The 14596-nt window shown below is 42.4% G+C and overlaps 1 protein-coding gene across 1 annotated transcript in view; it reads right to left on the reverse strand.

The window, feature by feature from the left end:
• Window positions 1-2440: 2440 nt before the first annotated feature.
• kiaa1549la (KIAA1549-like a) overlaps window positions 2441-14596 on the reverse strand; it is a 110305-nt gene continuing 98149 nt past the window's right edge. Inside the window, exons 17-24 of the mRNA XM_041939241.1 lie at window positions 13211-13357; window positions 11500-11742; window positions 11047-11215; window positions 9195-9292; window positions 7336-7481; window positions 7097-7251; window positions 6912-6984; window positions 2441-5939 (exon numbers count right to left, since the gene is read on the reverse strand). Of these exons, the coding sequence (XP_041795175.1) occupies window positions 6955-6984; window positions 7097-7251; window positions 7336-7481; window positions 9195-9292; window positions 11047-11215; window positions 11500-11742; window positions 13211-13357 (988 nt within the window). The 3' untranslated portion in view covers window positions 2441-5939; window positions 6912-6954. The remainder of the gene's footprint in view (window positions 5940-6911; window positions 6985-7096; window positions 7252-7335; window positions 7482-9194; window positions 9293-11046; window positions 11216-11499; window positions 11743-13210; window positions 13358-14596) is intronic.

The raw sequence follows: 14596 nt of genomic DNA on the forward strand, positions 1-14596 counted from the left end.
CCTGTACTCTATATAGAACTGTAATTACAGTGTCTTCTTTTTCTTATTAGCAGATAAGACTTTCATAATGGATCCCTGGAGAGCCTGTCCAAACTTAATTAACACTGGCTAAACAGTCCCCTCTCTCCTTCTCCCTCTCTCTCTCGACCCTCCTCCTCACCCCCCCTCTCTCTCCCTCTCTCTATTTGTCTCTCTTCGTCGTATTAGACGATGGGAGAGAATGGCAGCTGCAGGAAGAAGGAGCCCAGCCGTCATTGATAAGTGCAAGAAAGCCCTGCACAGGAAAAGGAAAGCTGAACTTGACACAGGCTTGACTCAGACAACACTGAACAACAACTGGAGGGTTATTGCTGTGGCTGTTGTGTGTGCTAATTTACTCGTTGAACTGTGTGTGTGTGTGTGTCTGCGTGTGTGTGTGTGTGCGAGGATCTAATTCCTCTGAGTGGTGTAAGCCCTGAAATCGTGCTCTGATCTTTCGGCTGAGTAGCCCGCTCTTTTTATTCCCATTTGTTTGACTAAGAGAGATTAGCCATTAATTACTGGCTAGAGAAATTAAGCACGCGCAGACACAAACACATGCACACACACAACCACACACAGAGCACGGTGCAGCGCTGTTAAATGGTGCTCATTACATGGGCCCTACCGCACAGGCCAAAGGCGCATAGAGCTGAAGCAGCATTGTCTAACAGGGCTCTCACACACACACAGCTGCTGGGGAAACTGCTGGCCAAAAGATGCTGTTCTTGGGGAAATCTGGCAGGTTTCAGCTGAATATAACATCAACCTCCCGCATGAGAGCGCAGGGGATTAGCACCACAGAGACAAGCTGACCAAAGCCAAGACAGGATGAAGAATATCACAAACACAAGGCACCTGAGCAAGCACAAAAGCAGGCTGTTCAGTGTTTGCACAGAGCCCACCAAAGCCTTCCAAAATCCTTTACACCATGTGTAGCTTCTTTTCAAATCGTACAAATGAGTCCTTTGACCCCTTGAGAACAAAACAGAGGAGAACAGGACTCCGACACGCTGACAAACATGAATTTAAAGCTGCACGAATTAACTTTTACTTAACAATTCATCAAATTACAATGTGTGATGCAAAAGCTTTAGCATCTTTCAGCCCATTGCTGTGGATCTCTGCCTCACAAACTCATCAAGTTAATTTCCAGCCACAGCTGTCTTCAAAAGCAGAGCTGATAAACTGCATGTTTGCTACCTGCTCATCGGCGAACGCTTGCAACTAGCTACAGAGCCACGTATGTTTCCTCAGGAGCTGGTGGAGACCAAAGCAGAGCATGTGAATATTAGGGTTAAATGTGACACCAAATGAAAGGTATTTGTTTATTATTGTTTGTTCGTTTAATGATATGTCAGTGTTGATTTCAGCTTGTCGCTCTGCCCCCAAGTGGCAGAAAAGTGTTTAAAGCAGCACTAGTCAATAGCTTTATATTAACAACACATGACCATGTGTAATATGAAAGGAGCTGCTTATAGTGACTAACCCACAGAGAATTATCAGCATTTAGTGGCTAAATAGCCAGATATTTCCCTCATGAGCTGATGGAGCCCAAAACAGCAGAAAGTATGTAGAACAGTCTATGTAAGATTAACATAAACTGTCCTACATAAAGATTGTAAAGATCCCCTCCAGACAAGTTTTAAGACATCTAAAAATACTCCATAAAAAAGTTCAGTTAGCTTGTTAGCAGTTCTTAAATTTACATTCACTACTGACTACTGGGCACAAGATGCTTCACTCCAGAGTCCATTTTCAGTCTCTGCACTGGAGGCCTCGAGTGTCTGGATTATCAAGTATGACTGAATTACATTACACAAAATAAAACAGTATGTCTCAAACATGCCTGTAAGGGTGAAGTGAGCGACTCTGGAGGAAGAAAGAGAAAGAAAAAGATATGGCACGCATATAAAGCAGGTTTATCTATGCTGTGATTCACACCTGTGTCTGCTGCAATTTAAAAGAATCAGTCCTCCCCGCCGCCACTTTTCCTCCTGTTGACTAACAGTTTGCGGGCGTTTGAAGAGTCAAGGTTGCTGACAGAGAGCTGGTACAGCAGCTCGGCTTTCATCTCAGGGGCAGAAATGATTCTCCAAACATGTTTTATTCAATGTGCTAGAAGAAATTTCACAAGGTGGAGAACAGTGACCGAAGCAGCACTTGAAGGAGAGCGGAACAGAAGGCCTGAACTGTAGGTATCTGCCTCCCTCTAGTGGTCTTAAGACAAGGATCGCCTGTGCACGTACACAGACGTTCATTTGTTAACAGTGAGGATCACATATCAACAATCTGTTGTAGCACAAATTAGACCAACACAAAGAAAACCGCAAGAGAGCAGAGAATTGTAATTTGTCTTTATTGTTTAAATTCACCAAAAAGTTTTATGCATAACTACATCCAACAGCATTCATTGTTGTCGTCACTGACCTCATCAACACCCGAGTGACGACAGCGTGACATCATCAGTGCCACCACGGCGTCACGTCATAATGACATGGCTCAAACGGCAGAAAAAAACTACTCACAGTCAGTCCATCCCAGAGTCCGTCGTCAATAAAAGCATCTCGCCGCTACCCGTGTAAAGCACAAACATTGCACATCAACTTACAGCATAGCATCAAGTCTCCTCAAAGTTACTGCTGAGAAACCAAAACCCACCCACCCCTCTCTTTAACATGGAGTACAATAAAATGGAAATAACATGAGTGGAAGTGTCTTCTCTTCAACCTTGTGTTGGTTTGTACACTGAGTATGAATTCAAATATGAAGGTTGCTGCAGATCTCTGGTGATGAGAATGATCCAAAACACCAATAGCACCGAGTGCACTCATAATGCTCCAGTACTGTCATCTCATACCTTTGCTTTCGTTTCCCTAAATACCCACATCTAATATTAATGATGTGCAGGCCTAGATTTAGACAGGGGAGGAATTCTGAACAATATCTGAGCTGAAAAAGATAACTTCTTGTCTGTGCTACATTCTACATACGCGCTTGTTTTTGACAGATTGCGGATGTTAATGTACGTACTTATGTTTTCAGTGCATATAGATATATTCCATACATTGATATATCCTTTGGAATTGAAAGTTGACGTCATAAATGTAGAGGCAGGGCCGTAAGTGAGAATTTAAGAAATTCGGTCCAGAGTACAAAGTCCCCCAATGCAACCCCAACCCGCATAAGAAATTTCTGACGAGCCACCACAACAGTCCACATTTCCTGTAGAAATTTAACTGCCAAAATAGATTTTCTGTAAATTTTACTGTCTAAGTGACCTAATGCTGTTTCAAAGCTGGCATAGTTATGTTTTTGGCCATAAACTTTAAGGGTTTTGACTCTTAAAAAATATAAATAGAATCTGACTTCATTGTGCACAGCCCGTGTAGTCAATGCTAGCTACAGCCTCGTCTAAAGGTCCAGAAGTAGTTGATAATAATTTAGGTGAAAAATGATTATTCAACACTTTTTTACTTGGATTATGCATTTACAGTTTCAGGCTTGGTTGAACGGATTTCTAAAATGTTTTGTAGATTTATATAATCTGTTTTATGATATACCACAAAATGTTTGCATTGATTCTGCTCTTTCCCATTTAGGCTATTTATAAAAGTGCTCATTTCAAGTTAAACGATACATCCTGTCCTCTTTTTACATTTCTATCTATACTATCCCTCTATCCCCTGCCTCTTCTATACCTAACTAATATACTCTCATTTGGTATCATCTGCCACTTTGAACGTAACACTGTATATCTTAGCTGTTTTATGTCTACTTGGTGAAGTTAATATATGGCTATAATCTCCTTTAGTACCATCTAAATGATGAGGAGCCTTACATACAGTGTGCTCACAGATTCCTAGTTCTCCTCAGAAAAAATGAGGGTAAATATAATTTAGACTATGACATTCTTTGTACTAAAAAATTGCATTATTTTGACTATTATGGCTATATTAGCTTTGTTCAGACATAAAGAATACTGTAAATGCAGGGTAAGATCTGCTCAACGAGTGCCACTCTAAAAACTCCATCTGTCTCTTTTGTAAAATGCAATCTGTTATATTTTCTCTTCTGTGTTATTAATACGATGAAAAGAGACGATCTAGGTGATGATGAAATGTGTGCATCGTTCAGAAAGTCAACGAGATTCCGAAACAGTCTGACTGTCCGTCATCATAAACGCAGTGGAACTAAAAGGAAGAAACATGGCGTCAGAACAATGTCAAGCAAACTATCCCTCCCACAGTACTTGCATAAATCTCTTCATTAAATCATCTGCTATGTACAATAATACGTTTAATCGTTACATATATGGCTCATCTGAGCCGGGCAAGTCTCTTGAACAGTACTACACCATAGTCCAATGACCAAATATTCATCCCTCTCCATCAAGACTAAAAGAACCAAAAGTCAAATTTCCTTATACAGTAGAATACAGTAGACACCTTTCAAGTAAAAGAACTGTTTTTCTAAGAATACTGGTGTGTTCACATAACTGCAGCAGACCCGAGTCAAACCAGCATTGAAATCAGTTTAAATCCAAGTCATCATTTGGTCAATGTTTTTACCTTTTGTGAAGAGGCAAACTAACCCTGCAGCGGCTGCGAAGCTACAAAGCAGAGCTGCATGTGAGGAGGATTTCAATTGGCTTTATTTGACCCAGGTCTGCCGAATGGTCAGCAGACAGAAACTTCAGAATCAGATGATGGACAGAACATAGTGACTAATTCTTGTTTTCATTGCTGAATCTGATGAAGGAAAAAAGTAAATGAAGTAATTCTTTTTAAAAGTACAGAAATGCCATCATAACCACAGACAACAAAGCCGCCGATTTCAGTTTTGAAGAATGTAATTTTTTTTTTTTGCCTTGAAATAAGGTGAGCGAAAGGTAAACACTCACTGTCTTTTTTGTACAGTAATCCATTGATAATTAATCAATGCACAAAAAGAAAAGACAAAAGCACACAATTATCCAAAAACTGAAATTGAGACAGCTCAAGACAAGAGTTTTTTTTTTTTCCTTAGATTTTTTTTCCTCACTTAAGTTTAAAATACACATATTAACCAGCTGTAGAAGGTTTACATAGGAATTTGGATTCATCAAAAAAGCACAGTTTTAAGTCAGTCCAGCTTTCCTGGCTTCATGGTGGACCTTAGGGGCAAGTCCAGGATGGTCCAGATCAGTCCAGTCCAGCTCAGAGGAGGAGCAGACCACTGGCCATGGCTGGGGCACTACTGTCATGGTAACGCAGCGCTGTGTGCCATCGTGTGCTGGGCAGATGGCAGTTACTGTACGATGATTGCTGGGGCAGAGAACGAGTTGGAAGGTCACCCCTGTCTTACTGTACTGTACTCACCCTGTTCATCCACACTGAGCGTGTGTTATCAGGCAGGGCAGCACAGTACAGCTTCACGCAGCTCGGCTCAGCTCAGCTCAGCTCAGCTCAGCTCAGTTCAGTTCAGCAGTGTGAGGGGCCTCTGGCTGTACAGTGGTGGTCCCCACAGAAGAGGCAGAGATAGTGACGAAGGGCCCAGAGGGGCCGGTGAGGGCCAGTGAGGCCGGGGGCTCAGGGAGCAGAGAGAATACAGAAAGAGAGAGAATCATGACTGAACATTTGCATTGGTGAGGAGGCTGAAGCAGAGCTTTGACCAGGTGGAGGGGCTTATGGGGCAGAGGAGTTCTACAGGATGAGAAACGCTTTGAGCTGCAGATGAAGTGGGCTGAGAGGGAGGACAGGTGGAGGCCAGGCCGGTGGAGAGGGGGGGAGGGAGCTGGGGATAAGGTGTGGGCAGAGGGGGGTCCACTGGTAATGAACGAATCAGAGAGGAGGGAGGCCGGGCGGAAGTGAAGGAGGGGGTGCTAAAGCTCCAGAGAGTTTTCAGTGAGAGGGAGATCCTCTGCCCATCCAAAGAGACACCTGGAGGAAACACAGTGAAGCACATGTGACCGACCGTCCACTACACTCCATCACACATTCAGGCTGAGTTTTCACTCTTTCATTTAGTTAGTTAGTTATTCCTCTTTTCATTTTCTGCCTCTGCATCAGTGCAGATACAGACACTTGATCCAGCCTTTCGCCCGAAGGCTGGTCTGCAAGACTGGACTCCAAAAGAGGTAATGTTTTTGCTGTCTGGATGGAATAACTTGCCAAAGGCTTTCAGACCAGGAAAACAAAAAGTCAAACAAAATGATCATCAACAAAAGAAAGCATGTTTACAGGCTGATCTGAAATAATGTGTTAAAAGATTAATGAGGTTTTGGATTTTTAAAGGTGCCTCGTGGAGTTTACTTGTTCACATTCAGCGATACTCACCAAAAGGCATTACATGTATCTTTGAGGCCTAACAACATAGTGAGTGCATGTCCTCCATCATAAATTGTGCAAGTCACTGTTGGCTACTACATTACCCCCACCTGTACATCAGTGCATGTGTGCTTGTGCACATGAGAGAGAGCTGAGAGCAAACAAAGCAGGGTCCCACTCAAAAACATTGCTCTGAAGTGCAGATTGTGATGAAAAGCTTCACAGAGTACTTTGAATTAATTATATGGATTCAACATTTGTGACCTATTTAGCCTGATGCTGAAAAAACACTTAAAAACTGTGTAATTAAGCTGAGCTGAGGAGCTACTGTGCTATCATACTGTGATGACAACATGGACATGTTGTCTGCAGACATTAATCACACTGTTAAACTTGATTGTAGTGGAGGTGATGTAGGTTGTATTCCTGTATCTACACTGTGCACGCAAAATCTACACAATCTACGCAGCCTGTGGCATCGAACCCAGGGACACACTCCGCAGTAACTTTCTAGACAGACACAGTGAGAGGACACTCGACAAGCACGACAACATAACACAGCAGTGCTGGGATGATCTGACCCACCAAGCTACTGGCTGTTCGCACTCAGTGTCGCAGGCAGACAACTTCAGCAGATGGTTTCCAGATGACGTGAGTTCTGCAGGGAGAAGAGAAGAACTGCTTCACACACTGGCGACATACTGTCACAGACAGAGTTTGCAGCTTATTATGCATTAAACCACATTGTACAGGAGCTGTGTGTCTCTCACCGGTGTGTCGTTCCACTGCCGCGGCAGGTCCTCTGGCTCGGGTGGGTAGGACATCCAGGACGGGCTACGGTACGAGGACGGCGGTGACATGACAAAGTAGTCTGAGTAGCCCGGACGGTTGGCTGATATAGCGTAGACTGCTGTTATTGGGTTTCCTGTGAGATGTAAAGATGGATTTAGCCAATGACTGAACGCCACCAATCATAGCTGCTGTTCAGCACTCCGCCACTGTGTCATACCTGAGTAGGTGGTGATGGACTGGTCGACAGTGACAGCAGGGAAGGGGGTCCTGGACAGCGGCAGGTACGGGGCGCCATTGTGCTGCTGAGCCTGCAGGTCTGAGGCCTCCGACACACGAGGCTTCAGACTAACATCGGGGGTGGAGCTGTCATTTAGAGAGCAAGAAATAAGAGCAGCTGAAGTCTCACTTTAAGTTGAGGAGTCGGAGATGTGAAGGTGAAGTGTGTCAGATGTTAACAGCTGAAGTGTCAGTTAGTATGGAAGCTGTGACAGACTCTGAACTGTCAGCTGAAGTATCTGACCTGTCAGTTAGAGAGCCAAAATTAGGTCAGTTGATGTGTTTACATTCAAAACAAGCAAGCACGAAATAGAATATTGCAGTATTACTGTAGATGACACATTTTGTCCACAGGCAGAGAAAGACGAGACAGGGATGTACATTTATTTTTGTCATATGACAAAAAAACGGTCAGGGCAAAACACACACATAATGTATTATGACACAACCTCAAGTATATTTTAATCTGCCCTTAAAAAAAGAACAGATTTAGCACTTGTCCATCCTTTATGAAGTTTACATTCTTCAGGTCCAAGAGAAAATATAACTGAATAGTTGACTCTATAAATACAAAACCAAGCTTCTTCAACTCATGACCTCACCTTCTGAAAAACAGCTGTGTGCGAGTTCGAGAGACTTCCTCTGTGTGTAGACAATTCTCTATTTTCAATGTGCCAGGTTTTGTCATTATCCTTCTCCAGCTCTTCTACACTGCAGCATCCTCCTCTGCACCGTACAGACACTAACTACTGTACATGTGACACGACAGTAGGAGACTGGAGGATAGATGATGTCACTGCCAGGGCTCAGGACCATAATGCACCCTGCACACTAATGTCTCACAGCGCATACTAAAGAGTCATTAAAAGGCTGTGCTCTTCCTCCCTGAGGGTACAGAGGAGCTGATGTATGACGAGCTGACTGATTAACTACTAAAACATTTCTGTATCTGGTTTTAAAGCAAGAATAATTTTCAAAATCATAGATTCAAAATTAAATTACCTGTAATCAGAGCTGTTTCTGTCAAACAAACAATCAAAATCCTCTATAATATCTAAGTGATTGTCTAAATAACAAATGCTATTTATGATCAATCAATTATATTCTATGTATTGAGTTTGTTCCTATCAGTCTGCTGTACATCGCAGCTGGAATGTGTTTACTTGTAGGTGCTATTTTCGCTGTTCTCCACTAGATGGCGAACATGCCCGTCCACAGGCCGCACAGCAGCTGAACAGTCAATCACTCTCTGCAGTGCTAAAGTGCCCAGCAACACGCTGCACACAGCAACAGCATTTAAATGAAGGGGCTGCTCAGTTCAAATGATGCAGACTAACATATGGGCCTGCGAGAGGGAAGTGAGAGGCACAGATCGAGAGAGGATGTGGAGGCCAGTGAGTTCAAATGATGCTCATTAATATTCTGGAGCTTTTCTACGCTCTGTTCTGCTCTGTGTTCTCCACCAACAAATCACATATTTTTTTCTGGTACAGTGATTAGCCCCAGCGCTGCATTTTGATTGGTTGAGAATCCATCCAGGAATGCTTTTAAATGCCATATGTGAACATTTGCTTTGAATATGATCTTTGAATATTATTGAGGTCCACATGCTCAACACACTGGATGTTCCACTGCCTTAGTTAGAACATTAACTTCAGTCTATATCTTGTCTTTCACACAGGGTACAGAGTCCTCCTTGTTTAATTAGCTTTATTCATTTAGATTTTTTCTTTTTTTATGATATCTTATACATTTTCTCATTCAAGTGCCTACAGTTGTCTGCACATGCATGAGCGTTACCGTCGTAGTGAGGTCCCAGGTGGTGGTCCTGGTCTTGAGGGGATCAGTGGTGGTGGAGAGCCAATGCCCATATCAGGAAGCTGGGTGAACCGGAAACCCTGCAGAAGCCACAAATGTAATTTAGAAATACTGTATATTTAAGTAGCATCTGGATTAGTACAAAATACACCAACACAACAAGCCAAAGCCAAATTCCAAAAAGTGCACAACAAAGGAACAACACACCAATATTGAGAAATAAAGGGGGCTAGAAAATCAGCTGGATGTGTGATCAGAGCAAAACAGAAGATACAGATTCAAGCTGTGCGAGGCAATTATATTTATTGGGATGTGTTCAACGCTCAGTCGCTTTAATCTCTGCAAAGCGTCTCCCGTGCTGATCAGCTGTTGGCACGTACACACTGACACCACTAACAGCAGCTTTTCTGGATGTCCAGCCTCTGGACCCCCTCCTGCAATGTAAGTGCTGTAATAACATAAGGATGTTGATCTTCCTGTTTGCATGACCCTATAAACAGATAATAAATCAATGTGTGTTAAAATGTATAAAACCTGAATATGCATGAGGACCTGAATTTGCATGACCTTGACATTTAAAAGAGGCTTTATTTGTTTACCAGCACTACTAGGCCACTTTCGACTTGCTCTGCATGGTTTTTACAAGCATAACATCATGCCTTTGTCAAGGGGGGGGGCTAAAATAAGCTGTGACATAAAACAAGCTATAGCGCTGATTTTCAGTGTAAAGTAATTAAGTACATTAACTCAAGCACTAAAACTTACTTTAAGCACAATTTTAAAGTACTTCTACTCCACATTAATTTCATTTCATAAGATTGTTTCAAAACCCAATTACAGCAACTTGGTGGCTATAAATTCAAATTATTTTACATGCAAAAAACCTGTGATATTCACATGAAACGTATTTGTTGTCACAGACAAAACCAAGCAGCAGTGGTAGTTAGCATGTAGCTTGACACGGACCTGCTACTCAACTAATGAATTATTTTACATCCTAAACTCATAATAGTATAATTGTGATAAATTAAAGCTGCTATAACATTCTTGGTTATATAAACACTTGATTAAATGACTATGTGCAATGTAAAATAACATAAAAGGTGTTGGTGGGATGTGAATACACTGAGAATCATATCCAACTGAAGTTCCCATCAGACTATTTTAGTGGCTTTTTGTTAATGGTTTTGGTTTAACAGCCCACATCTTTACTGTTTTGGTTCAGTCTCAACACTCTCATCTACCTCATTTCCAACAGCAGCAGGCAGCTGTTTTTAGCCAGCTCTAATAAACCCACTGTACGCTATCCAACACAGCAAAGAGAGTTAGTGACTTTCTGGTGAACACAGTGGACCAGTTAGTTGCTAAAGAGCTCAATATGTTTCTCAGGAGTTGGTGGAGACCAAGACTAGCTCAAAGGAGAGTAAATATTGGAAGCACACAAACACGAACACTAATGTTAGTCTGCTTCAACTGGATTTGTAGGGACCTGTTTGCTAACACTTTGGCCACAAACACTGTATATAGTTTAGAATTATAGAATTCCTGTATATTTAGTATTTTCAGTGACATGTTTACAACTTGATGGCTGCACCAACTTGGCCTGAAAATCAGTTAATGTGGATTAGTTAGTGGCTGTGGCTCAGGAAGTAGAGCGGCCGTCCACTAATCAGTCGCTGTTTCGATCCCTGGCTCCTGCAGTCTACGTGCTGAAGTATCCTTGGTTAGATACTGAGCCCAGAGGCTGTGCCATCGCTGTGTTGAAAAGTAATTTTCAATGCTGTGAGCAAAGACCAATGAAACCATGCATGCATAGGCTCCTCCTATTGCTTACCGGTTTGGGCAGGCTGCACTGGTGCATGTCCTCATAGCCTGCGCTCCTCTGCCTGCCTCCACAGGGGTGGTTCATGGTCCCCGGGGCGCTGGTCACCCCATCACTGTAGTGGCTGGTGTGGGATGGGTTGTAGGCTCTGTGGGCATGGTGGTGGTGATGGCGGTGGCTGCTAATGAGAGAGAGGAACATTAACAAAGAAGAAAAAGTTGAGTCAATAGATACACACCTACTCTCTTCAGTTTGCCTGCTTTTTCTCCAGTATACATAATCAAGCAGACATGTTCAGAAATCTACTCTACTTTGTGAAAAACAGCTTGGAGTGGGATGCATGCTCTCAAACACTGGGATTTCAAATTCTGTATCAGCGCCCCTCTCGCTTTTCTTTCCTACGCAATACTGGAAATCATGCAGATGTGCGAAGAAATAAATAATATGTGAAAAACATAAGTTTACTTGGTTGGAGGAGAAGGAGGGTCGTGGTCCGGAGGTGCCAGGCTGAAGGCGTTGCCTAGCAACATATGCATCTGCGTGCGGACCTCGTCAATGGACGGCTGGGAGCTAAGTGTGGAGGAGTCGGAGCCACGGTGAGCTTTCACCCCCAAGCTGCCGTTCCCGGTGCCAGTAGATCCACCTCCGTAGCCGAGAGAGCTCATCAGACGGTCCACGTTGGTCTCCTCAAATGGTTCTGGTTCGCCCTGCAGAGTGCACACACACACACACACACACTCTGTCAGGACTGTGAAGAGGACGTGGACACTGAAGTCACTGTGTTCATCACTGTATAAACTTCCGGTTTCCTACGAATCAAATGCTGTAGAGAAGCTGAAAAACAGTCAGAACTCACAGAAGATTGTCAGAGAAAATGCATCACAGGTCTGCAGTGTCCCAGTACGTGTTATGTAAGCTAAACCATTTTTTAACTTTTTCTTCTATAATCATCAGGTAGAATCGTCAGACCTATACCTTCTATGGAGCAGGTACTACATCAGTATTTCATTTACAATTACATGTAGTATGCACTCAGCTGCCAGTTTATTTGGTGCTGATTCAACTGTGTGATCATTTGCTGTTGAACTGTACTTGATCACTCAGTGAGATGTGTCAGTTATTCAGCGTTCTCTCATTGACATAAATGGATGATAGAAACACACGTGAATACAACACAATACAGTTCAACAGCACCTTAAACTACTGCCTCCAAAAATGATCACAGAGTTGAATCAACACCTGTAGAAATGCTTTCTTGGATTTTCAGTAAACCTACTGTATGAATACACGCAAATATGCACGCTCCTGCACGAACAGACTCGGTTCTCCTTGTGCCATTTCAAACAGTTTGGTGCATCCAAGGCTATTAACTGCTATCGCGCCTCCCATCTGAATCCATGAATAGGCTATAATCATATTCAGAATCATTGACATTCAGCTAGGTAGCACGGTCGCTGCTGTTACTGTGATGCAGCAGAGAAGCAGCATAAAGAGATTTCACTCACACTCACTTTATCGCTCCCTATTTTATCTCCTTCTCTCTCAGTCTTTCTCCCCTTCTCCATCTTTTGCTGGCATAAAAATGAAAGACTCACTTTTTCTCTAATCTTTTTGTCATTTCCTCCCTCTTACCTCCCCGTCTTTATCTTTCTGTTTGGTGCAGCTTTATAAGGTTCATCTAAAGGTGATTTGTTAATCCTCTAGGTGTGAGCTCAGAGCATCAGAATGCGGGTGAAGGAGGGAATGGAAGGATTAACGTTATAAACGCTCTCAGAAGATTATTTTATGTGTTTGACAAAGTGGCAGAGCTTTACATTGCCACAACCATCATGTGACCTACGGTATTTGGAGGAAGAAGGATTCAGACACCGTTTCATCATCGCTCTGTATGACTCGCCTGGTCAGAGGTCGGACCTGAGCTGCTATTTTACAGTTTGTTACAGGATCCAACTCCAAAATTCTTCAAAGCTTTGCATGGTCTTGCCGCCGGGTATGTTTCTGAATACCTCCTCCAGTAAATCCCTCACATCCTCTACTCACGCCTTGGTTCAGACTTACGGGTTAAAGCAGCCTTTGCTTCACAATCATTTTTAAAACTCATCTTATAACCAGTTGGATTCACTGTACTCTCCCTGCAGCTGACATCTTCTGAATGTATTCTGAAAGTCCATGACTTGTCCAGTCACTCACATCGTAGCCGTTGTTTCGGATGCCCCTCCTGGATCTTTCTCTCAGCACCAGCAGGTCCATCTCCGTCTCCACTGGGCTCGGGCTGCTCAGAGACTGCCGGCTCCAATAGGTGGGCTCCCGTGGGTGGGAGTACCTGATGGACAGGTAAATAATACTGTAAGCACTTGTGATGGCATGTCATGTCTGAATTTATGCGGGAGGAAGATCGAGGAGAGTTTTCATGTAACAAACACACTCGCTAGTTACACATGGTGGGATTCAGTTAACTGAACTGACTTGAAAACAGCAACTTAAATTATGTGTGGTAATAAATAAATAATTTGAGGGAGGTGGGCTTGGGAGCAGATGTACAGAAGACTAGTTGAAACAATAATGAAATGCATTTTATAAGTCACATTTCCACGGTGGATCGTCATGTGAATCTTAGGAAAGTTAAAACCTTCATTCATGGGAGCATTTGTCTTCTTGGTCTTGCCCATATATGAGACAGCTGCTGGATGAACTGTCATGATTTATTGCTTTTTACATAACACTCAATTTACTTTCTGTTTAAGTTTAGTTTGGATTCGCTGAATATGTGAGGAATTGTTGCTCTACCTTTTTAATCAGTCATTATTTTTACAATAAAGAGTCAAACTGGGCTAATCTGAGCTGATGATCTGTGTCAAACTATACATTTCATCTACAGTATAACTGAATATAGAACCAGTATAGAACTTTCCTTAATGAACCTGACCTCTATTGGTTAATTACTTTCTGTATACTTTGTTATATTAGCACCAAAGCTTAAAAATAAGCAGGAATTTATTCAGCCAAGTTTGGATTTTTACATGAACACCCTGGTGCTGCTCAATGTCGTGGCATTTCTGCACTTTGAATCTCACACATTCTGCGCTCTGCCGATGAGTTTCTGTTGATCCAGTTTAAGTTTCAGGCAGACGGATTCTTTTCAGAACAACTATCAAATCATGTGTGAAATGTGAAAAGATTGATTGTGTAAAATCAGCTGGTGACAGAAGCAAAACTCGTCTGTATGAAGTGGAAAATATTAATGTGCTGACCACAAAACCCCACTACTCACTCACTCCTTAAGTGTTGCTTAGCAACTACACTCTACAGTCACACATCTACAGTCGATCTATAATATGTACAATTTATTTAGCATTCAATTACTACTGATTAAACAAAAACAAATTCATAAAACTATTTCATAAAAGTAAGATTCATTCTGCCAAACTATACCAGCCAGCAGTAAAGCACCTAGTTTATAGTTTACTGCTTAAATGATGATGAAATCAAATGGCACAAAAATAGATTAATTTCATACGCTTCAATAATGAAATAAGGCTCAGCTTTGATAGTGAAGTCTAAT

Source organism: Chelmon rostratus, chromosome 6 (assembly GCF_017976325.1).
Source record: "Chelmon rostratus isolate fCheRos1 chromosome 6, fCheRos1.pri, whole genome shotgun sequence".
Taxonomy (NCBI): domain Eukaryota; kingdom Metazoa; phylum Chordata; class Actinopteri; order Chaetodontiformes; family Chaetodontidae; genus Chelmon; species Chelmon rostratus.